This window comes from Diuraphis noxia, unplaced genomic scaffold (assembly GCF_037042655.1).
Source record: "Diuraphis noxia isolate RWA-SAM2 unplaced genomic scaffold, SU_Dnox_SAM2 contig0004, whole genome shotgun sequence".
Taxonomy (NCBI): Eukaryota; Metazoa; Arthropoda; class Insecta; order Hemiptera; family Aphididae; genus Diuraphis; species Diuraphis noxia.
In genome coordinates this window covers 67,343,045-67,370,217 of record NW_028301714.1, presented here as the reverse complement: position 1 = coordinate 67,370,217, position 27,173 = coordinate 67,343,045, and the positions used below count along the sequence as shown (strand labels likewise).

At 28.6% G+C, this 27,173-nt stretch overlaps 1 protein-coding gene across 1 annotated transcript in view; it reads left to right on the top strand.

Annotated features, from left to right (window-relative positions):
* The first annotated feature begins 7,229 nt into the window (after positions 1–7,229).
* Positions 7,230–27,173, top strand: part of LOC107170518 (uncharacterized) — a 37,715-nt gene continuing 17,771 nt past the window's right edge. Inside the window, exons 1-4 of the mRNA XM_089226026.1 lie at positions 7,230–7,669; positions 20,622–20,791; positions 20,884–21,097; positions 21,164–21,321. Of these exons, the coding sequence (XP_089082152.1) occupies positions 20,684–20,791; positions 20,884–21,097; positions 21,164–21,321 (480 nt within the window). The 5' untranslated portion in view covers positions 7,230–7,669; positions 20,622–20,683. The remainder of the gene's footprint in view (positions 7,670–20,621; positions 20,792–20,883; positions 21,098–21,163; positions 21,322–27,173) is intronic.

Sequence of the window (27,173 nt, the reverse complement as noted above, 5' to 3'; positions counted from 1 at the left end):
TTATTCTCAGATTGGTTTTTTATTTCACTAGATAAATTCCATACATGAAATATTAATTCTATACGGACATATTATTTGCGTGATAAAAATGACCATAAATACTATAAGACGTATTAATATAATCTAAGTATAAACTAATTTTTACTACTTAGTACCTATAAACAATTTACTGATTTATATTTAATCTATAGGTAATTTTTAAGTTATATGTACCTATACAATATTGCTTATTAAAATGTTATGCATAATTGTTGTTTATTTGTTTTTTTATGGAGATGGTTTTCTTGATTTAACTAAATACTGTATTATACCCTATAATTAAATTTACTGCCCGAAATTTACTTCTATACGCTCGCGTCCATTTTATACTGAAATTGATTTATCTGCTAAAGATGAACGAATGGTGGTGAATAATATGGTTTTTTATATAAATTTCAATTCATAAATGTCACATAATATGAAAACACAACACTCGTAAAGTATATTTCGCTGAAACATCATCGCACTACTATTATTACAGGCTACAATAATATTATTGGTATACACATTTGCGATGAAAAAAACGCGAGGACCGTTTGAACGTGAAACGAACGGCACGAAAAGCGACGATCTCGTTTCGCTTAATACCACTGACACAGGAACCGATGATGGAAATAAATGAATAACCTATAATACTTAGTATCCTATATTCCTATACATTTTTTCAAACCAACTCTGTTGACGGCACATGAAATTATAGGTATATACCACATGGATCAACAACCTCCCGCAGACAGAATCCTAAAATTCTTATGGCCTATTGGGTACCCATAGAGTAATGCAGGTAACTGAGTTATAGAATGTATCCATTTTTCACAGACACATGGCATATGTCATAATGAAACGATTTCATAATTCCCCTGAAATTTTGTCCCATCAATCAAGGGGGGGGGAGTGGTTCCCAGGTTGAGAACTATTTGTGTAAATAGTATTACATGACAATGATCCAGACGATGAAGTGTATATAATTATTAATTAAGATAATTTCGAAATTTCCAACAGTGAATTTAAAATAGTTATTTATTGGAAAATATAACTGTACAAAAGCGTTCTAAATCTCCAATTTTTTTGTTCTTGCTTTAAGTGTAGTTATTCTTATATTAATTTCAGATCATTTTTCATGGTAGAACATAGTGTAAATTATATGACTGTCACAATTTGTGCATTCTAAAAACTTTTCAGTAAACTAGGAAACTTTATTTTTGAGATTCTGAGTGGAGTAATATATTATATACATCAAAATTTTTATTTGGGTTCATTCGACATTCTGAAGTCACCTTTAGGGAGAGCTAGTCACTTATAATACTTATAAGTTAGGCATAAAAATACGCATTTCTATATACATAAATTATGATCACACGGCGTTTTAGATAGGCAATTTAGCTACACTTCTGTTGCAATTCTTTAAAATTACTAGTAGGCAGCTGTAGTTATTACTTTTTTTTTTTTTTTTTATTAACAAAATAACATTTACAATCTGTACATAATAAAATACAATAAGCAAATATGTTTACAATTATAATAGTGACTTTGGATACATAAGAAGGGAAGCTATCCAGTGATAGGACCCTTAGTTATTACTTAAATCTATTGAAAGAAGCTGATTAGTTTAGAATAAAAAGAAAATATATGATTGCCTAGAATTCAAAGAAATAAAGAAAAAAATTGCTTGAATAATAAAATAGATTAAAAAAGCATTAAAATGTTTTTAGAACCGGAATTAAAAATAAGTAAAATACAAACTTAAATCAAGGTATATAACAATTATTCAAACATTTTATTTTGTATGTTGTTGAATAGTAAAATTTAAAAATTGATGTATTACGTTCATAAATAATAATCGAATATGAATTAGAAAATATCTAGATAGATTCCTGATTTACATAAATTATAAAAGTCTTGTTGCCAAGAACAGCATTAGTGTTTGAAATATAGATAATATAAAGTTACGACGTGCTTTATTCGTATAAATTATTTATGGAATAAATCCATTTATAATACTAATATATAGTGTTATAGTATAAAAAAACATATGATGAACAATGAACATTTAGTTTAGTGATTACATATTATTTAAACATAGATGTATAGTACAAGAAGAGTTTACAATATATTAAATATAATTATAATTTTAATAGTGAACCGTACTTATCAGCAGATCAATATTTCGAAAATCACAGAATTGAGGAATTGGTCAAATATAAATATCCAGCCTGTGACCAAAATTATGTTCCGAGTTTATAACGATCTCCAGCTAAATCACCCGTGAAAACGTTAGAAAATCGTGATATCAAGATTTCGAATATTATATAATACCAACTAGTTTCTTGTAACTAGGAAAAGGATGGAAAATAATTTTTCAAGTTCCAATTGAGTGACTTGGATTTTAAAGCAAAAGGAGCGTCTTGCGATCTTCAAAAACTGCAGGGTTTGACCATTCACATGATGAATGACGATTAGCTTCTATGGACAGTGGTATGTGTTTGTATGTTCACAGCCAGCTTTTACGCGGTAAAAAAAATTGTTCAAGCGGAAATGTTCCGCTCCGAGAACACCGATTTACCGCGTAACACAATACGGTGATTACACAAAATTGTCCGTCTATCTGTACCTTGCACAAAAATATTTACCGTATCAACTATTTTTATAGTAGGTTTTTCGTTTTTTTAATTTTTCAATTAAATCTCGCTATTTGTTTATAAAAATAATATTTCAAGTAAAGAACACAAATTATTTAATACACTTTTTTTATTATTATAAATAAAATTATACAAGTTTTCTTACTTCTCTAGTAAAAGGTACATATTCTACAATACGATCATGAATCAATAAACAATAAGCAGTTACACCGAATTTGTTCTGTTTTGAAGTATCAATAACTTTAATGGGTGTGTTCGATAATAGTTGATACGGTAAATATTTTTGTGCAACGGGCAAATAGACAGACAATTTTGTGTAATCATCGTATTGTGTTACGCGGTAAATCGGTGTTCTCGGAGTTGGACATTTTCGCTTGAACAATTGTTTTTATCGCTGGCCGTGAACATATACAAATACATACTACTATGGGCAAAAATTTTTTTTTCCAACTTTTTTTTTTTTTATTAAGAAAAAGACAATCTATACACATAATCTGTACAGTAAGTCATTATGATAGCAATTAGAAATGGACATAACATGATTTACATGATAGGGGAAGTCATCTACTGGTAATACCCCTCACACAAATATTTAGGTTTTATTATATTATATTATATCTAGGTGTAGCAAGGATGATTGTATAGTTAATGTTATTGTTGCTGTTTTTTTAATTTTTTTTTCAGAGTAGTAGGTCACGATTCCAATTTCTTTTCAGTCTACGTGGAGGTTGGTCAGGGATAAGATTTGAGGACATTTTTTGAATTAGGTGGTTAATGTTCGATGGCAGTTTTATGTAAAAGGATTTATAGTGACGTTTTGAAAGTTTACTTACTTTTTTTTCCATCTTATGAAAAGAAAAAAATCACGTACCCCCATTTCCCTCCCCCATTATTATGTTATATTTCGTGTTTTTTTATACTTTGTGCAACTTTTTTTGATTTATTTAATGTTTTTTAAAATCATGGCGTTTAACGAAGACACTATTTTCATATGTTTTTCCACATATATTTTGTAAATAATAGTAAAATTTTTTAGTTACATAATATAGTAAAATGTTGTTTCTTATTTTTTGTATTTACGAGTATAATATTATGTTTATTTATTTCAACAGAACAATGAGCTCCAATGAACATGTGTGTGTTCAAATGGGGTCCAAAAAGAATCTGTCTTGAAATTGTTGTTACGTACCTATCAAATTTCAATAAAATACTGATCCCCAAAAGATGATGTTTGTAGAGAAAAATTAATATTACACTATTACATTTTATCACTTTGATCAGAATTTAAAATCAAATTTGTTTCTTGATTTTTTAAAGTATTCTGGTTCACAATTTTTTTTAAGCTATCGCATAGTTTTTTTGTTAGTTTTTATCGATTATTGTAAAAGTTCCGAAAAGTTTTTTACTTTTAATCCTATCCCCTTATCCAAAAGTTATGAACTAAATCAAATTTTCTGTTAACAAACTATCCTAAAATTGTAAGAATGAATTTTTCTTTTGTCTGATTTTTTTATATATCAGGTAGAAAAAAACACATTATCGCCTAACCATAAACGACATCATTAATACGGATTAATAGATTCATAACTCTGCTCAGAATTTAAAAGCCAATTAAAAGTTTGTATTAGAAGATTATATAATAAATCTCGCATGGGTTATTAATTATTATAATACTCAAAAGTATGATATGTATAAAGGCAGGTACCTACTCGCACTATAATTAAAGCTTTCAAAAACCAAATACTAAGTTTGGTTATAATACTCCCTTTTCCCTTTTACGGATTACCTACTACTGATGTTGAAGTTATTAATTATTAGTACCTAACATTTTACAAACGAAATCCAATGATTGCATAAGAAAACAAAAAAAAAACGTTTAAGTAAGATTTTAATGGATTATAACCAACACCTAAATACCACGAATCGTTTTATTTTTGTTATATTTGCATGTAATATAAATTTTTAGGTGTTTTAATCGCGACGAGTATATAATATGTACCTACGAGTATGTATGATATTTAGTGATAATCTAACTGAATAACTAGTATTATTATTAACTGGAACTTTTTTAATAATAGCATACAATTATTTAAACACGTAGTAATAAGTAGTTGTAAGACAACAAAATCAATTTTTGTTTGAGAAATATTTCTATTTTTTTATGTATTATGGAGATACACCTACTACCTAATGATTTTTTTAATGCCGTTGGTAGAATCATCAATTTTCATTAACTTACTAAATAATTAACTATTCCACAAGGTCGGAATATAAATACATCAATATTTTAGAGCTTAATTATTGTGAACCTAAACTTTTACGAAGCATATTCTAAATATACATATTTTGTTTCGGTTTTTAGTATGGATACCAAATGTACAATAGTATTATCGGTATTTATTTGAATCAAAATTATTATTAATGCATTTACGCTGTATAAATTGAAGATGTGTAGACGGTTGTAGTTGATTTATCAAAATATGGTAGAATAAGTTGATCATAGTGTTGGTATATTATATCGTGCTTCAGACACTTCAGTTGTATAATATGCTTACGAATGCTTAAACTGCCTTAAAAAATATTTATAATTAATATAATTATTACTATTTTTAATTATATCCTACCGCTTCGTTATCGTCGTTATTCGGTATCGTAAAAACAAAAAATATACGACCGTGTTATCATGCATTTTAATCCGTTTGCAGCCATGCGAATGCAATAATAGGATTGTGGAAGTAATTATATTATTATTACCGATTTGCATCGCTATTGAGAACGATCGCATCGACCATATTATAGAGGTGTAAATGTGTGACGTTTAGCGTGGGAGGAGGGGGGGGGCGAAAGAGACGTTTCACGCGCGTTCGTCTATTATAACCTCAGACGGTGGTGGCGCCACGGCGATCGCGCGCGGTCCTCTATATCATTGCTCGACGTCACGACCGACGCGCATTCTACCGGTCACGTCGGCGTCTCATAAAAATCGAAATCGGCTATTTTCGTCTATGGATTGGCAGTGTGGTCGGCCGATGATGATGTGTTTCGTATTTTTTTTTTTTTTTGGGGGGGGGGGAGGTAGGCCTACGGTATTGAAATGAGACAGTGCCGTTGCGTTGGCGGAAAGGAGCGGAAAGGAACGGAATAAGGAGCGCTGCGCGTATATTACTGTCTTGTCGAAAACGTTAGCGGGACGGCGAAAAGTAAAAAAGGCGGAAATGAGAGTCCCAACGAAGAGTTATAATATTATAATATTATACACTTAAAATGCAGCGCGTTATTAGGCATGTTAATATTTTCGTTTTGCGGTCGGAGAGCGATGTAATCGGTGAATTATGAATGGTGGGTCGTGGGTGGCAGGGTCGTACGTGTATTATTCGTTCGGTCGATGTATATTAATATTGCAATAATAACTGTTGATCGACGAAAACCCTGCTCTGAGTATAATACATTAGGTCGGTTTATAATATGATTATGAGTACAAAACGTACTATACAATACATTATGTATGGCTTGGAGCTTTTTAAACGTACATGACTGTATTATACAGAGTGATTCAAGCCAGGCATGCTCACTAGATTTTATCCTTAAATAATGAATTTTATTAACATTCTAGTTTTTAGAATTTATTGTATCTATACCCACAATCCACAGTGTAAAGTTCTTTTTCTCACATGAGAATCATCCTTTTTAATGTGTAAATGATTGTTAAACAAATAATTTTAAATGAAGATTTTAAAGAGTGATCGAAATTCGTATGGGTAATTTATAATTTATTGAAATTTTTGATATAACAGGACAACGATCATTAATTATGTATAAATTTTAAAATGTGAAAAACAAAATATAGTCTTTGAACTGTAATAGCTATCGCTGAAGGTTCTAAACTAAGAAGAAAAAAAAATACAAACAAAAATATAGTCTAGTACCTGCCTATCTAAAACACAATTTTACAATACACTCTAATATTGATTGCTATAATTTTTAAATCATCATTAAATAAGGTACCATGCAAACATAACATCAAAATAGTCGACCTTCTGCAATAATATTACTATCATTATGCTTAATATTGTTCGCTCAGTGGCAATTTAATGACTCGAAAGTCACTCGTTCGGATTCAGATATAGGTACATGAAAATTTTAAAAAAATTAAAAATATCAACTGACAATATAATCTAGAGGTTAAGTGACGAAAAAGAGTTAAGTGCGTTTGGTCGTATAATAAGATGTTTGGCGAGTCACCCTGTATGCCGGGTTTGGTGGCGGTGCGAGTGGGTGGCGGGAAATCAATCGTTAACCTTTGCCCTGTGGCCGGGGGATAAATCGACGGTGCAAAAATCACGTCTCGATCGGACGAAAAATTAGATAAAAATTTACCGTTTATCGTGTCGTGCGGCCGCCGTACGGCGAGTAAATTATTTGTTTTTCTTCCCGGCGGCCGCGGGGCGCGCGTGACGTATTCGCCGCGCGCGCCAATAGGGGCAGAAATATTGATCATCCCGTTTTTGTTGTTAACACGCTCGTCGGATTCAAAGCGGGGCCGTTCAGTGTGGGCCTCTCGCGTTCGGGTACAGATGTCGTTCGGAGTTGACGCCGCCGCCGCCGCCGCCGCCTCCATCGCCTCCATCGCCGTCGCCGCGTACGACGCGTGTGCAACACCAGTCCGTCGCGGTCGCCGCCACGACTTACGCGCCCGCTGAACGCAAGTCTGTGACGAAGCGCTGACCCGCCGCCGGAGCAAAAAGACAGCCGAACGCCGCCGCCGCCGCCGCCGCGACGACAGCCTGCACGTCCTGTTAAGCGATAAATTCCGCCGAGCAAACGGGTCGCGTCGTACTGGTACATCGTCATCGTTGCTTGCCGGCCGTTCGAAACATGCGCGCCGCCGTCGGAACACCCGCAGCATCGCGACACGGACAGCAATGATCGTACCGTACCGCCGTTACCCGTTACGATGTCGTTCTCGTCAACTCGTCTGCTGTACAAGAAAAGTGAGTACCTACGAGTTATTCGTCGATCCTATTATTTGACTGTATTCTAATACGAGTAACTACCTATAATACGTTATACTCATATTTGGTCGAATTCCGTGCCAAAAATGTAATGCTTATGATGCCACACGATGCAATTAATTACCCATAAAAAATCCGTTGTAAGTTCTACAGTCAGAATATCAAATGCAATGTATGAGATAAATCTAACAATGTGTTGAGGTCAGTGGCGTATTTGAGGGGAGCGATCTTCCCCCATGACACTTAAATAATTAATGGTTTTAATACGGATAAAGCAGTACAAGCAAGATTAAATATGCCACCAGAAATCTAGCAAGTGGCATTAGACGCAATAATATAAAATAAATAAAAAACAGTTAATTTAAAAAAATAAATGGAGTATAATTTAAGCTTGTGTACAATAATATTTTAGTTTGCCCCATCCACATACAACTAAATCAAATACGCCACTGCACAGGTTGAGACGTAAACTAAAACCATCATACTTATATGAAATAAATATATGGATGGTAATATTATTATATTGTACAATAAAAAATATATATTTTGTTACGGTCAAATTATATAATTAATTACAGTTATAATAATATGTATAACTGAATAAAATACCGTATGTAATTAATAATAATAAGTATATAGTTTGATGTTAAAAACGTATTTTTATGTATTTTTTTATTTTATTTTATTGTGTAAAACTCTATGTTCATTGTTTATTACATCGATTATATTTATGCTATCGGTTTTTGTTTTATCTGCTCCACCATAATTCGTGAGTCACAATATATTTTTATTATAAAAAATATAGACGTATTACCGGACAGGTGATTCGATAATATTATGTCATTTAAATCCTATTTAGATAATGGCTAGTGATTGGTGAATATATGTATTCATCAATCACTATCCATATATATGTATATATATATATAACCAAATACTTTTAACTTTATATACGCCATAGGTGTGATTTTTAAACGTTGTTTAATTGCTATGAATGTAAACAACGGAAGCAGCATATAATAAAAAAAAACTTAACTCAATAACATTTTTATAGAAATAGAAAGGTACACTTTAAACGTTCATAATAATAATATGTGTTTGTAAATCATAAGCTTAGCGAGTTTGAAAGGGAGATGTTGGTGCTTATACATATTCTACCAAAAGTGCATAAGTATTTTTGATATGCGTCTAATATACTTTTTATTGAAGGTAAATTGTAAGTTATAAAATCTAATAAAAGTAATCAGTCAAATATTGGCCATGGAAAATGTGATAATTCAACACAAATACTGCAGGTACGATTGAAATTTCAATCGTTATTTTGAATTGTACGGATGTTGGAGAATCATACATCCGGATAGTTCACACGGCGAATGGGAATGTAATATAAAAGTTTTTAAATGAGTGAATGAAGTATATAAAAAAAACAAAAAATGTTTTGTTAAACATAATTTTATTTGAATACAATTTATTACACATCCGAAATATTTAATAAATAAGCATAAATGTGTAAAAGAAAATAAATATCACCGATGATTAATATCTATAGTTATAAATTAAAATTAATATAAATTACTCGAAATCAATTACTTAATGTACTTCAAAATGCTACACATTAAATCAGGAATCGTGTGAAATTATACCCATAAAATAAACTTCGATTAGCCTATTTTTGTGATCATCTCAAACGTCTGAAAGTATAGCTCTACTAAGTCTTTATGTTTTCTATTAACTTCTGTAGAATGTACTCATCTCAACTATTGATGTTTATTCGTTGCATTTAGCTGTCTGGTAATTTTCGCATGTCCAAATCTATTTACATCACATTTCTCGAATACGTAAATATATATTCTTTATATACATACATATTTATTTAACTTTCTGCACGTTCATTTTTCATGTTACCTATACAGCCGCATTATTTAGACTATTCTTTGGATATATTATAGCCATCGCATAGTTTTAAATTGTTAACTCATTAAAATTTTAAAATTATATAAAAGACATTATACTTAACTTAAGTCGGTTAACTATCTCATAAAAATTTGATTTTTACCCAACCAGTATAGCCCGGGTATAATTAATTTACAATGAATATTATTATTTTTATACGGATAATTATATGAAGATGAACGGAAACCACAACGACGGGTGTATTTGTATTGAAAACAGAAGCTGTACTATATATGGTACGAGTATTGAAATAAAAAAACCAACGAGCAAATCGCAGTATATCGCGTTACGAGGAAATCGATGACAATCGAAAGAAAAAGTAACATCATTTCGCTAAACTGTTTGTACATCATATGTTCATCCGGTAATATATGAGTGCGTTGCGTATATAAGTGTCATCACGGTATATACCTACATAGTGAGCGAGTGGAGTGGGACAGCCGGGACAGGTGACGTTCACATACAAGAAATATCACACGAAATTTTACAGGAATTTTATCAACACCACGTAGTAGAGCATTTTAATAATTACTATCAGTGCTGTGGGTGGGTCATAATTCATAAATCGTTATAATATAATTATGTTCAACTGTAGGTGATGGTTGTACAGATCGGTAACGACGGCAATATACTCAATATTAAAATTGTTTATTATTAAGTTTTTTTTTGTAGTTTAACGTATTATTTGTTATACTGAAAGTTCTTAAAAAAAAAAAATAAAAAAACTTATTATTTCTATGTTTCTAGTAATGCACAAACAAAAAAATGATCGATAACATAATCACGTAGGTACATCTAAATTCGAATTTATTTAAATTATTATTATTATCATCGTAATATAGGATTCAAGAATTATGATTTGTGGGACAAGGAATTATATTTCCTATAGTATCGAATTTTTCGTAATGAACGATTGGTTTAGTCTAACTGTATTTACTGAAAAATCATAGAGGGTAAAATGGTTGTTTACTACTTACTAGTTACTACCTTATAAAAAACAAGAAGGAAATTTATTAAGGGTCAGAATATTTGCATAATACGCCAGTGTTGAATGAAGGTTTTTTCCTATTTGTTTAACTTCTTTTATAACGTTTTTTTTTTTTTTTAAAGGTGTTAAAAATATTTACAGGTACCTATGACTGAAAAAATTAAAATACTACAAGCAAACGTATTTCTTCGTGGAAGTATATATTTACTCGTTAATTTGTAGAAAATTGTCACTGGACATTTAATTTCGTGCATAAATCTATACCACTGAATCTATCCATAATATAATAAAATAATACTTATTATAAATCTAAGTATATTTTAATCGACACACGACGTCAGTTATTATATTTTCCAATACAGATACCTACGAATTTATATTTTATAATAATACATAATATATGAATTCAACTGTATTGTTGTTACTTATTTAATATCATTTATCATTCACAAAGTTGTACCCACGATCATCATTAATATCGTTGATAATAAGATAACAACGTTATTTTATTCTTCGAGGACAGTTATTAATATTGTGGCTATATATTTTACATTAATAACAGTTAATATTGCCAAAGTAGATGTACCGGCGTACCTAACCTGTATATATGTAATATACAACAATTATGGTACGGAGTCGACGGGTAGGCCGACGGGGGTGGTTGAGGATTGCGGCCCCGAGTCATGGATTCACATGGAGCGGGCATGGTTGGGGGGTCTAGAGAGGTACCATACCGTTTTCGGATCAATATCTCATCTGCCAACGTACCACAGAACAGGACGTTACTGTCAATCTATTTTATTAATATACGATCCACGCGTACATATTAAGCGTTAACCGAGCGTACAGGCCAGATAAACGACTGTTTGATAGGTTCCATCTGTTCTGAATATATACAGTGTAATATTGTACAATATATATTATGTATTAAGAGTGTGTGTATATGATTATTTATACATACATTTTTTTTTTACCTATAACCATTAGACAGACTTGTGAAACTTTTCCGATATAGTCTGTAAAAATATCAAATTACGAGTTTTTCTGTACGGGAATTGCGTGACGGGCTCGTTTATTATAAATATTATAATATTATAAAATGGCAGTATTGCACGAGAAAAATATTACACACAAATCTGACATGTCGAAACGTGAAACTAACAAACCAATTCCTAACGTGCAATTAATATTATATTAAATATATTGTTTTTTTTTTTTATATATTTATGGTACGATTATATGATAAATAATATCACATTTTAATCCCAATAATTTAAATTATAGTATATCACAACATTTACAGTGGTTTAATTTCAGTTTTAATTTTATAATTTTACAGTAATAAAAACATAAAAAAATAGCGAAAATTCAAATTCTTTATACAAATGTTGAATGTACCTACTGTTATAATTTTACATTAACAATTAAAACTTATTCATATATACAGGCTGTAGTAGAAATACCTGACAAATGTAATGACTTTTGCTCTAAAAAAAAATTCAAATTAACCAATTCATAAATTTAATATAGTTTTTAGAATAATTTTGATTATAAAAATGTTTATTTAGATCAATTAGTCTATTTTTTTGACAATTTATTATCACGCCAAAACTGTATTTTATTCAACGAAGTCTTAATCCAAAATCATTTAAGTTTTTATAACATAATATATTTATTTTTTCATATTTTTTGTACTTTACATATACTGCAATAAACTACTTCTATAAAGGGCTGACTTTCTCCTACGTTTCTATAGGAATTTGTCCCCTACCTGGCCTACCTATTGTTTACACACTGTAACGGTCAACAATTCAAGAACCACCATCACTGTTGAAAGTACAACGCGATAATGTTCTTCGTCCTGCGGGCATCGCCACCACGAAAAACACCGATATTGTAATATTTAAACACACACACTGTCGCCGATGCCTATATATACATAGTATACGTAGTTCGGACGTGACCGGCGGCACTGAGTCACTATCAATTAATTATTATTTTAATTCTTCCCCTACCGGCCAATCGTCACACCTATCTTACCAATAATCTTACGTCATCATTATTCCCGTGCGGTGTCCGACGTCGTCCGTCCTTTAATCTTTGTTTGCCTCTCCACCGGACAACACTATGGCAAACCATCGCCTCACCGAAGGCGACGATGCCCAACACCACATGAGAAATAGTAACACGATTTTAATTGAAATATTTTGCCTCGGTCGGTAGTTACTGTTACTATTTATTATAAAATTATACAAATTGTATGTTGTATATATTTAGACCATTTAGTTATATACATAGGTAATAGGGATGTTCCTATTTTAGTTATGTGCACATCACTTGTTTGAGAATAAATTTAATTTCAAAGGTTATTTTATACATTAACATGAATAAGATTTAAATATACTATTACACTTCTACATTATAAAATACAATATAAATGAAAAATATTAATATATTTTTAGGTTTTGAATAATAACTTTCAATAATTGAATTAGAAAGTGTATAGGTGAAATTTCTGACCTATGGTATTTTTTTTTTCATTTTATTTTTTTTACATGAACTAAATTATGAATAATTAACATCTAACTCCTTGCATACTTTATCAAACTATATAATTTTTATAATTTAATATTTAGACAGACAATAATATAAAAATTCTAATTGCAATATCCCACTATAACCGTAAAAAAATTAAACAAAAATAAAATATTGCATCGTATCGGTGTGGCATTAGGGTTATAGGGTACCTCAATTTGCGGGAAAACTTTTATTGGTATACCTATCTTGTGAACTAATATTCAACCGAAATGGGCAATCCACCTGTAATACATTGGATCAACAACATGGCATATTTTTTTAATGGGGTTCAAACTACTATCTAAACTTTCTTGATATATTTAAAAACAATCTTTGAAACTTTCGGTTAAATTTGGCCATGCGGTTTTCGACTTTTCGATTCTATAAGTTACAAACATGAAAACATAGCTTTTTTGTTGTACATTTGAGTATCTAACAATAAACTAAATAATATATTCTTTTATTTTAAAGCGAAATGCCATAAAAAATTACAATTTATTTTCATCAACATATTAATTTTTTTTTTGTACATTTAAAAAAATTCTAATTAACTATATTTTAAATCACCTTTCTATTGACACTTTGATTATAAAATAAAAAAATTAAAATAAACTTGTCTATAATTTTTTAAATGCCATTTTCAGAGTAGGCTTTTAAAAATAAAATTTTAAACTTATCAATATTCATTTTTTTTTTATAGAACTCGAATGCTCTCTAAGAATAAAAGGACCTTCAAGCCTGTATATTTGGGTCCTTTTACAGAATATATAGTACTGCATAACCTATATATCCTATACCCAATGCGTAGTATTATGCTTTTGATTAAAAATATCAAAGGAGGGTTTCTTTTTCTCCTCGTCGGGCTTTCATTGATCGGGATACGAGAAAATCAATACAATAATAATTAAAGAGAAATACAATTCACTGAAAATTATGTGTGCAGAACTCGGACAGTCACGTGGACAGTTTTTGTAACAATAATAGGCATTATGCTCTGTAATTTAATTAATGTAGTAAATACTATATTTATAAAACCAATATAAAAAATTTATAGATCACAATATATTAAAAATAATTAATAAAATCTTAACAATTTATTTTTTATGCATTTATATATTTATATAATAATAATATAATAATATATATTAATATACATTTATATACATTCATTTTTTTTGTAAATATGAACAAAATAAAACAATATTACAATTATTATTATAATCTATGAAAGATTTACTTACTTTTATATTAATTATTAATACAAGTATAATAATATGCTTAAACTCAATAGCTTACAATATTGTACAGGATTGTTCTTTGCATTATACATTTTAAATCTAAGATTGAACTAGAGCACTAGTATAGTTTTTTTTAATTATCCGGATTCTTATAGATATTGGGCCATGTGACATTCTTCATAGGTATTTATATTACCCGGATATTTACGGCCCGGGAATGTACATTACATTGTACAGTTTACCACTTTCCGGATTATTACAATCCAAATAATTGTTTTCCGTAGTTTCATATATTATTATATATTTATATTATCCGTTTAACAGTGCAAATATAGTCTGATGGCCCAAGCTACGAAGAATGAGAAAGGTACAATAAAATGTATATATGGATAAATGAATTCACAAAACTCAATTGACATTGTAAAGGTGCAAGTCCCTTCTCAGTTTTAGCCATTTTAAAACTTTCACATCTCCCCAGCCGTACATCGTTTGCGCATCACTATTGTTCATTTTGACCTTTTTCGTAAGACAGTTGCGCATCCTTCGATTTTTGGGTTGTGCACCGTTTGCGCATTGCCCGTTTACCTTATGTCAAATTATTGTGCATAGTTTTAGAACTGAAAGAGATTAAGAGTGTGAAAAGCGTAAATGGCTTACGAAATGTTAGCTTAAAATTATTTGACACTCGTAAAGTATGTGATTTTTAAATATAGTTATATATTTATATACATGTACTTATAGGTCCCAATTACTGTTTAAAAAGACTGTGTATTACGACAACATTATGAACAACTAAAGTCAACGATCAAACCATAGACTTTTATCTGCACAATATGTTTATTGTTTGTGTATTATTAATAATATATCTGTCGTTTAGAATTTAATTGAATCAGCAAATTTACTTTAAATTTGTATTACGTATATATATGTTATTATACCTATAATTATTTAATTTTCAAGTTCAACCAGAATTGTGTGCCTATTACCATTTTTCTTCTTCTTCTTCCTAGTTTCAGTCCTCAATACCATATTGATAAACATATAGGTATTTCATTAAAATTTGCTCTATTCTATGACAAGTCTGATGACATGTAGAACGCAGTCCGTATCAGAGGTGTTTTTCTTTCTGTAGTACTTGCTTGCTCCATATATGTCTAAAGTGCTTACCTATCATCGCGTGAGCCCAGATCATTTAAGTTTACCTTTTATATGTCCTCAATCCACCCAGCGTTTCATATATCTATGATCCAAAAAATTTTTTCAGCATTTTTCATTCAAAAATCTTGAATTTATTTTGTTCTACATATAAATCTTAAATGTTACGTACACTTTTCACAGCCATAAATCACTGCAGGTCACATAAAAAGCGTGGTGTATTCGTGTCTAGGTTTTTAGATAAGATCATTGATTTAAATATCCTGCCGATCTCGTGGTGCATAATAGATGCACCAGGTTTGTATCTTTAATTTTATTTCCGCTTATACTTGAGTTGTAGGTGTATTATATTGTATAGATACTTGAATTACTTTACTGCAGGGACTTAAAACATTTTGGTATTTTATAAACAACTATTATTTTATATACACAATGGCATTTCAAAATATTTAACTAATTTTAAACTATTCATACCGTCTTACATTACGTTGTTGGTATTGACTTATAACCTATAATAATAATAATGACTAATTTTTTCTATTTATAATATGATATATCATGTTTTGGCAAATATATAACCAATCTTTTTTTTTTTTAATTTATAGTGATGTATCGTTGAATTCAAATTTAACACATCTATTACAGTAGCCCACCTAAGGACGAGATACATTTAAAACTTATTATATAGCAGAGGTGAATTTCCTCGTTTTTTTGCACTTACATTTCAAGTCTGCATTATAAACACAAAAACACATAATAATGTCATGTGCACAATCATGGTTAATTTGTCATTCAACAAACAACAACATAATATCCAATAAATCACACTCGAGAATTACTATGTTTATGGTCATATTTATTATTTTAGTTGTTTTCCAGTCGTATGTAATCGTTAGCAATCACAAATTGACCATTATTATGTTAGTATTTTAAGATTGAATTTAACTGGGTATTAAACGTATTGTAAAATTAATTTACTAACTGCATCAAATAATAAGAACCAAAACTCGCAAGTCCTGTAATCTAATGAAATTGCTAACGAAAACAAAAAGGTCATCATTTCATCAAGTATTTTACTCTTCATTATTATCAACTGTATAATATTTTGCATATCTACGCCTAATTGATTTTATACTGTATAGTAAAATACTCAAATAACAAGTTAAACGTATTGTCTTATCATATGTAACTGAAAGTTATTGTAAATGTAACGGATACATAGAATATTAAAAGTAAACTATTTACCTATTTAATTTGTGTCGAACATAAATTGAATTATATTCATCTTGAATTGCCGTATTCATCGAACAAAATTCCAATAAGCTAAATTTAAGAGTTAAGCCATTGCATAATAAATGTTGACGTTTATAAATATATTGCGCTAATATTAAATAATTATTGAATTGAAAACGTTATTAAATTTGACCAGCGAAAATTTGATAAAATGGGATTACAACATACGACAGCCTTCGTAGGTTAGGTAGTTAAGTACTACTGAAGTATTTTACCCAACTCTTAACCCCCGTAATGCATTTATACGTAGACATCTGTTTAGGCGTTAAATATCCGGCATTTCGGTTTGACAAATTATATGTTTGTCAGTTGACGTTCATTAAATGTCCGAAGGCTTTGTTCCAGATACCGAGATTGCGCTCGTGTGTCACATAATTGTGTTGGCTGGGTGGCGCGATAGCGATGGTAAGTGCGGAAGTGATGAAGTACCCGCAGTATTCGAATGAAGTTGGTTCACAGTGCCTTTTTACCGGAAAGATCAATATTGCGAAAATACAGCGGATATGGCCTATATTTTATTCGTTATTTTGAAAAAAACACAAAAAAAAAAAACACAAAACCGCAGTGAACGCGGAAAACATGTCGAGAAAGGTTTTTTAATTTTGAGCATCAAGTATAATAAGTAACAATAATGATGAACGTCATAATATCCATCCCAACATATAGCATTTTAAATGGAAATGCTGTATAGTATTTGCGTGATATAAAATTATTTACAGAAAAATAAAAATTCATAATAATGTATAACAGCTAAAATAATTCATCGTTATCTATCATATAAATAGTATCTCAAATAAAATAATTCGGTAGATAAATGATAAATTTATTATTTACAGATCTTTTAATAAGTGTCAGTACCAAAGGTATTTCAGTGCGTATCATCAATTGTACATTCTACAGCTCTAACTATTGTCTATTGTATAGTATTGTCCTTGATCTTTATATCTATCACATATATAACGATAATAGATGATGAGAAAATGTTTTAGAGTTTATAACATATTATTATATTAATATACTATAGTAAAATATAATTATAACATACAGTGAAACCTCTAAATACCGGACACTCTCAGTCGTTTAAACGTCGTCCGCTATTTGGAGGTGTCCGCTATTAACAGGGGAAATATAGTGAGTACACATTTCACCGTTCCCAAAATTCAGTCCGTTAATTGGAGGTGTCCGCTATTGAGAGGTGTCCGTTAAAGGAGGTTTTACTGTATTAGGGTAAATGAGAATAAAAGCAACATTTTTTACCTCTCCACAGTCTGAGGGACTTTACCTTGTCTTTCGTTAATTTGCCATAGATACAATTTAAGTACCTAACATGATTTTTTCATAATTCAATTATTTTCCTGAAGTTTTTTACCATTAATATAATATCTAATAAAAATGTAATTTTAGATAAAAATATCGAAATGCGTATTTATTGAAATATTAAAACTATAAGCATTGCTCGCATACGATAAAAATATTTGATATAAGTATAAATATATGACTTGATATATACTTAATTCTTAACTGTATTTAACTGAAAATTCCCCAGCTTGCACATGCAATCACCGAATTTATAGCTGCAATGCTGCATAGACCACTTCAATGGAAATAGAAGTAGAAAATTAATTTGAAGTAATTATATTTAATTGGGCTTTAAAAATCACGACAAAAATAGATAAATGTATAATGTATATGGTGAATTGATTAGTTACTAAATAGCTCGAACCCTTTATTTTTCTTAGATACATTTTTTTTGAGAATGGTTTGACTTCCTTAGCGATTGTGAATTAACCTTTATTTGAGTAATTTACTCATATAGATAGAATAATGAGTAATCTACTTTCTAATGTTTTAATTATAATTTATTGTGCGAACGGAGTGCATAAAAACTGTAATAGGTACCTATAATATTTGACGATGTACATTTCATAAGATTGTTTCTTCTCAGACAAAATGTGTATCAAACTTTTCGAAACTATAACGTGCAAATTTTGATTCTCAAAAACTAAACCGTGTGACACCCGTTGAAGAATAATATTTTAAAGTGTCATGAAATTTGGTTGGACTTTCATTCAACAACGTTGACCAAATATTTTTATAATTATTTTTTCATTTTGGAGCTTCAATATCGGCGAATGTTGGAAATTGGAATATTTTTCCATTCAACATAATTTCGAATTCTCAAACCATAATTGACACACAATGTATGTGATTATCAATCAACAATAATTTGGCACTCAGTGTATACAACGGGACTAAAAAATCATGATTGAAACAATATGTACATGTGTGTTAACTGTGCATTGAGTGATGACGTATCAAACCATACAAATTAAACAGCTGATAGGTGGCTCAACTTCTGGGATGAGTCTGGAACAGATACTCGTAGTATATAGTAAGAGCATTGAGTGAACTAAATTAAACTTATAATTGGTGAGTATATAATATAGCAGAAAAATAGGATCGTAATGTAACCACATGTACCTGTATGATACCTATTGTTGTTGTCGTGTTTGTTTTTAAACATGCCAAGTTACGTTTTATTACCTAAGTATTCTATTCTTCGATATTTAAGTTGATTGTAGGGATAAATAGTAATTTAAGATATTATCTAAAAACGGTTTATAAATCATACAAAAATCAAACCTATAAACGAATAATAAAAAGTGGATGGAAAATTAGTATTTATTAAAACTAACACTATTTTACTATTAATGATTTTAGAGAAAGATGTAAAATTTAATATTTTTAATTAACTAGCTGTACCTATGTAAGAGTAAGTTTTAGTTTGAATTAAGAAAACTATGTCTAATGATATTTTAGATTAAGTATAAGTTTAAAAAAAATATCAAAGTATAAATAATTTATAATATTATTATTTAAATTAAAAATATAATTTCATTGCTCTCAGAATCTAACAATTATTATAAGAATATTGTTGTTGGATAACATCGTTATTTTTTTGTAATACTTGCTGTTATATTATTTTGAATGTAAAAGAAATATTTATATCTATCTCACTTAAAATGTATTGGTGTAGAGATATAATATAGCGAATCATATTTGTAGAATAATTTGTCAACAACTTTTGTAGAAAATGTCTATTTGTTCTTTAACTGGCATAACTTTGATAATTTTTAGTCCGACATTGATTTTTACAAAATATTCATAAAAAATAAATTGTCTATCAGTAGTTTTATGTTATATTTTATAAAATTTTATTTCATGTGATTATAATCGTTTTCTGAAATAAATAAATCTATCTCTCCGTGCAAAATCTAAAACATGTTGTATAAAGATATTTTATTATTCATCGTAAATAAATGGTAAACCATAGTTTAACTAATTAAATAATTATAGGACATTGGTGTAATTTGTGGGAGGCCCTCGTATGCATTTGTATCCCTTGTTTTTTTTTCTAAATAGCGGGAACCCATGTAATGACTTTTATTTATTTTACGACTGAAGCGAACCTTTAGGTATTGATTATTATATTATAATATATAGGTCTATCGTTTTATGTCTCATGAAAAAATGTGTATGACACCACTAAAAATAACTACCCTTACTCAAAAAATGTATTAATCTTTCTTTATTTTGTCTTTATGTGTCGTTTATGACATGAACATGGTATAAAAATATTTTAATTATTTTCTATTTGGTTTAATAGAATAATTAAGTCATACAGTTTTAGGATACCTATTTATATATGTGTATATACTTTTTGCAGAGACGTCAAGAGGAATGACATGAAAGTAATTGTATGTCAGTTTGGGGTACAGCCCCCAAGCGATGGGAGATAGCGTCGATAACTGCATAAATGCTACTGAATCAGACATCATGATTAAAAGACAAATTATTAGAGCCGAATTTTATAACACTTACGACGTGATGACTGGAGTAAAGAATTTAAAAAATAAATATAAATAATTATTAGATATTCATTTGTACACATTTTGTAATATATATGTGTGACTATATTTCTTTTTCAGATTAGGATCGCATCCACTTTAGGAGGATTTTTTTTAATGATGGTTCTATTAGTATTGTACAAAAGTAAATGTAAAACTCGATCACTTTCTGATCAACACCTAGAGGCCGTCATCAAAGCGGCTGTGGACCAAGAAGAACAACTAGCTGCTATGGCTAAAAGAAGTTCTAGCTCTAGCTATTGTTCTGGCCATGGTCTTTGTAGATGTTCTCCAAGTAACAAAAATTATTGCTAAAAGTATAATGTATTTATGAAGCTAACATTGTTTATTTTGTCACCAGGATATAGTATGACAGAGAACACTGTTGCTGAGTGTAATAATTGGAACCGTAAAGCCAAAACCTATCTTTCTGAAACTCAATATCATCCGTATTCAGCATTAACTCAAACCAGCAACAAGTTTATGAAATCATCAGTACTAGAATACTCTTTTGAAGAGGTAAGTGCGTTGTAGTGAAATATGAAATAGTTATTGTTTATTTCTTTTGAAATGTTTATGCTAAATTCGATTTCATATCTGATATAGTTAATTAAAATTGTACAGTAAATTACGGAATTTTAGTGAGAAAATAATTTTTGGGTAATGTGTTTGTAATTTATTCTATTTATAATTAAGCTAATTTGCCAGCCTATCAATAAATAAATATACAGAATACAACAGTCAAATAAAATAAATAGAGTAGGTATTTTATATTAAAAGTAAAATCTTTAAAATTTACAATAAATACATTTTTATAAATCAAAAATGAATTTGTTAGCACTCTGAGAAGCTTGGATTTTAAGAGATTCTAAGCTCTGGTGAAAAGTTGTTTGGGTTTTTTAAACTCTTACTCATATCTCTCTATTATCCCACTTATTTATTTTTATAAGGATATGAATTCAAAAAAATTAGGTTTGGGATCGTATTTAATATATTTGGCCATCTCACTTAGATTTTTTGTTATACCTTGTTAATGAAATTTTATGTTTATTCTCAGTAAAATTATTTACATTGAAGTATCATTTATTTAGACTAACGTATTTTGTTTGGTAGATTTCAGTTAGTATTATGATATAAATTATCGTTTCGGTTGAACCTAATCATGATCCCATCAGAAGTTATATTTAAGCCTGCAGTTTCTTCATATTTCAATTTGTAATACATATTTGAAACTACATATTCTATGATTCTTGAATTATTTATGTGGAAATTGTATTTTTCGTACAAACGAAATTTTTTTTTTTAAATAGTTAGTTTAAAATTGTCTAAGTTAATTCAAAAATTGTACCCAACAACAAATTATGATTCTTATAAAAATAAGAATAAAAGTTTTGTACGTACCTACTAAGTAGTTACTTTTTATAGTTCTGATTTTATTTTGGACTTTTTGTAATATTAAATTTACAGCCCTTGCTAACAGATCTGATAAAAGAAATTAAAAATAACAGTATTGAATCCGAAGAATTTAAAAAAAACTATTCAAATTAGGAATACCAGTGTACTTATTTTTTGTTGCGTAATTTATGGTTTCAATTTAATTTGTTTTACACATTTATTGAATTTTGTTGATGTGGTAATTGTATAACTTTGATATTTCTATAATCTAAAATGTTCCAGGAAATGATAAAATATAAGCAGTTAACGAATATAAAAATATAAATTGTATAGAATATTTTATAATTCATAATAATATTAGCATCAATTAAATATTATTCAAATTATCAAACACGTGTATAAAAAAAAAATTAGAATTCATTTTTTGAATGCAATCAATTATAGATCTAGCATTTTTCTTTATATTTTATATTATTAAACATTACAGCAAGAAACAGGTAACCAATTTGTCACAATATCGCATCAATTTAGTGAAAAACTGATAGGTATGCATAAAACTACTTCGTTTTTCACCATTTTATTTTTTTCTAGTTATATTAAGTACTTGTAAATTTCTATTTTACCTTTAAACATTTTTTACATCCTAAATTTGATTCAATAACTTAAAAACTCAGTTTGAAAAACAATTTAGTTTAAAACACGATTACAGAAATAAAAATAAAAAGCTTCCCATCATTTAAAATTAATTGTTAATTAATAAGAACAATTTAATTTTATCGTTATGGCATATTCTATAAAATGTCATTTAGGTATACTTAATTAATTGGCGTATTTTCGGTATAAGAGCAGTGATGACTCGTAGCCATTTTGAGTAATGAGAAAATCTTTTAGTTAATTTCATATGGGATATATTAATAATTTATGTTAAGCCCCAAGCCTTGAAAAAAGTTTATAATGAAAAATAATGATTACAGGATTGTTTAATAAATTGAATAAGTTCATCACGTAAAAACCAAAAGAAAAAATATGTTTACTGATTTACTTATTTCATGTTTTAAAATATTTATATTATACTATTTAAATGATAAAGATTTTTATAATTATTGTATAAGGTATTATTTACTGAACTCTGCATTGAATGAAAATTTTAAGTTATAGTGGTATTATAGGGAATTAACGTAAAACGTAAACGTTTATCTATTACTATATTTTATCTGTTCAATCATATTCAATCAATGTTTAAGGCACAGGGATGACAAATTGTTCTCACGTTACAAGCCAAAAATTAACTGCTTTTTTGGTTTTGTTCGTACTTGTCATTAAATCATGAAATTTACAAATAGTAAATATAAATAAATAAGAAAAAACTACTTTCTTATTATTTATATTGTAAACTATAATATATTATAATAAGTATTTTAGTAGCTTAGCGTGGTATTGCCAGTAATCGTGAAAGACGATCTGAGAGTAAGCACTATCAGGTGCCACTAGTTTCCAGGTAGATGAGAGGTAAGTAACTGGAATCTTAGTGACAAATTTTTGTCACACACGTGTTCAAAACCCAACCGTCTACTACCATGCAATTACATGCCTACTAAAGCCTACAAAAACAGCAAATGGTCATATTTTTCAGGCTCAAGTTATTCACAATTTTTTTTTATTAACATTTTAAGTTTAAATATTGACAAAATACTAAATATCACGAAAATGTGCAAAATTATTTTGAGTTGGAAATTCATAAAAATTTATCTTTTTATATTTTTATATTTGAAAATTCAACACAAGATTCTTCATATAAGTTTGTCTACTTTTATCAAATGAAAAATTCTTCTGAAAAGTCTAATTAAATTTTATGAACGTTTGAATCTCAAATTTTAACAAAATTCGATCTCAATTCGATATCTTTTGTAAGTACCAATACTACAAATATCATTATTTTGTATTATCATTCAAAAACGAATAACTGTAGAAACTAAATTTACATCATATATATTTATTTTATCACTTCCTATACTTGATAGCATATTCAAAATATTTGAAATATTTTTAGATTTTATTCTATAAATATCTATGCAGTTTTATTCATTCGGTCAAAAAGCTTGAAAATTTAATTCAGGGTTTCCCATACATTTATATATTAGTTGTCAGAAAATATTAAAATAAATGGGCACGACTTTTTTTTATAACAATTTAAAGTTTATTAATTTGGAATTTAGTGTAGGTATAGGTTCCAACATTTTTCTTTTTTTTTTGAAATATTACAATATAATTATTAATGTAGTATAAAATATCCTAGACTGACAAACCATTTTTCGTAAACAATGACATTATGTCATTGACTTCAAATTTAATACCATAAATTACAGTAACCCACTTGTAACCTATACTGTACGGCAGAGCGACATCCACTTACTCGTGTTTTTATAATGTACCTACCTCAATAAACCTATATAACGCAAATATGAAAATATAAAATATTTAACTAATTTATATTTTGAGGTTTATCATATTTCATTATTTCAATAACATATTTATTTAAACTTTAAAGCGTCTTAATAGTTTATTATTAGAACAAAAACGTTACTACCCGCGATTGCATAAATTGATGTACATTAATTATACAGGTACTTAATTGATACGTAAACCATATATTATTGATGCTAATAAAATAATGCCTATTATGTAATATTAAATTCACGTGTTTTACTATTTTATAATGCAGTCAGGCCTCGAAATCTAAAAGTGTGAACATTAATAATTCTTTTATGTATAAATATATATTTATGTTCCTATTAATTGTCGAGATATTATAATTTTTAAATCTCAAAAAAATAAACTCATGTATTCTCGTATAAAAACAGTTATCGAAATTTTTGTAACGATGAACTCAAAGTTTATATCCGAATTTAATCACATTACCAAAAAATGAAAATAATAAAACTAACAATCCCATCGCACAATCTCACCATTGTATTATGTTAGTCTTTAAAGATTCATCACATTTAGTTTTATGTATTTCTTTAATAATAATTTATTAATTATTATCTAAAAAATAATTTAAATTATGTTAATAGATGACAGTTAATAAGTCTATAAGACATTTATATAATATACATTAAAAATAATATTTAATGTATTCGTACATAATATCGTTAATTATTATGATTTGAAATTACGAGGCGTGTCCAGAAAGTAAGTTCCGTTGGGCAATAAAAACATGTAAATGTGTAAATTTTATTATAAATTTTATTTGAATATAAAATACATGTATTACTCTATTTTTCAACATAGTTACCACCATTATTTAAGCACTTATCATATCGAGGTACTAGTTTTTGTATCCCTTCATCATAGAAAGATGACGCCTGTGATTGTAACCATGCGCTAATAGCCTTTTTCACCTCATCATCTTCGTTGAAGTTCTGGCCACCCATAAATGATTTCATGTGTAAAAAAATGTTCTAAATGAGTAAATGAAATAATCTGATATGACCGTAATTAAGATAACATCGTAAACGCGATAAAAATAGAAAACGGAACTTACTTTCTGGATATACCTCGTAATATTTATTTAATGAATCATAATGTATTAGCATTAGCTACGATAAAAAAACTTTTGGTTGTCGAATGGTTACTTATTGAAACATCATAGGTATATAATAATATGGATGATAATTGTCTATGATAGATTTCCTCTTGATCAAAGAATAATAGGTATCTCCGATATTGTAATAATTGTATCCAATAGCATGAATAAAAAATAAAATAAAAATATCCTTATCAACATAGGATAATACAAGAAGTATTGCTTCAATCTGAATAACACAATACGAATATCTTATAAATCTTTATCAAATACAACGAATTCATAATATTATGTTAAAAGGTAGGTATGTACTTACTATATAATATTAGACAGTTTATATATAGTTTATAGGAATCTATGATAGATGCTCGTAAAAGTATATCTTTAAGGAAATATATTAAGTAATAATATTTGAACTTAGAAACTGGAGTCTTCAAATAAACTTATAACAACTTTGAATGTGACCCAATTTCAGAGTGGTTATAAGACTTAACGGTACATCATTAATTTATTTGAAACATCATGTTGATATTCATATCGGTACACATCAGTTTGAACTTTTATAATAATTCAATCGTGTATCAAAAAATCATAAAACACTCATAAAATATAAGTCCATGAAAAACATAGATTGATAAATAAAAACGTATACGACAGTTGATGTGCAGTATAGCGTAGATATATAGAATAAAATAGTTTACGTTTGATGTTATAAATTGTATATGATTTAACATCAAGTTGAAGTGGGTGCAGAATTATTACGCTTTTATTCATATCATATTTATTATATGATACAAAAAAGTTTATTGTGTTTGTTCAATCGCGTTCAGATGGCTGATATAAGATATCGAGATCATGAGATTTTAGATATGTGATATATATAGATTATAGATATATGTATTATTATATAGATATATTTTAAGGTATGAGATTTTCTAAAGAATCGCTGCCAATAATTGAGTGAAATTAATGATATTATTTATAGACTCTCGTGGCCATCAAGGATAATATATTATAGGTATTCTGATAGGTATGCATAAAAAAATAGATACATCACCTAATTGTGATTGTATTTTGTTATACCTACTATTTAAAGTGAGAACCTAATAGCAGAATACGCATCTATGAACTAGTTATAATACTTATTTTTTAAATAATTTTGCTTGCTAACCGAACGTTAAAATGATGCAAATAATTTCTTAGAATGAACAACTTAAAATCAATTAAATTTTTTTTTGAAAATTTCAATTAAAAATAACATTATACGTAGGTAATACTCATTTTATAAATTGTTATCTTTTTCGTATATTTTCGTAAATTTTCGTAATTTTGACAAAATGTCTAGAAATATCTTTAAAAAAATTTAAAAAGTTATACTTTTGTCTTATGA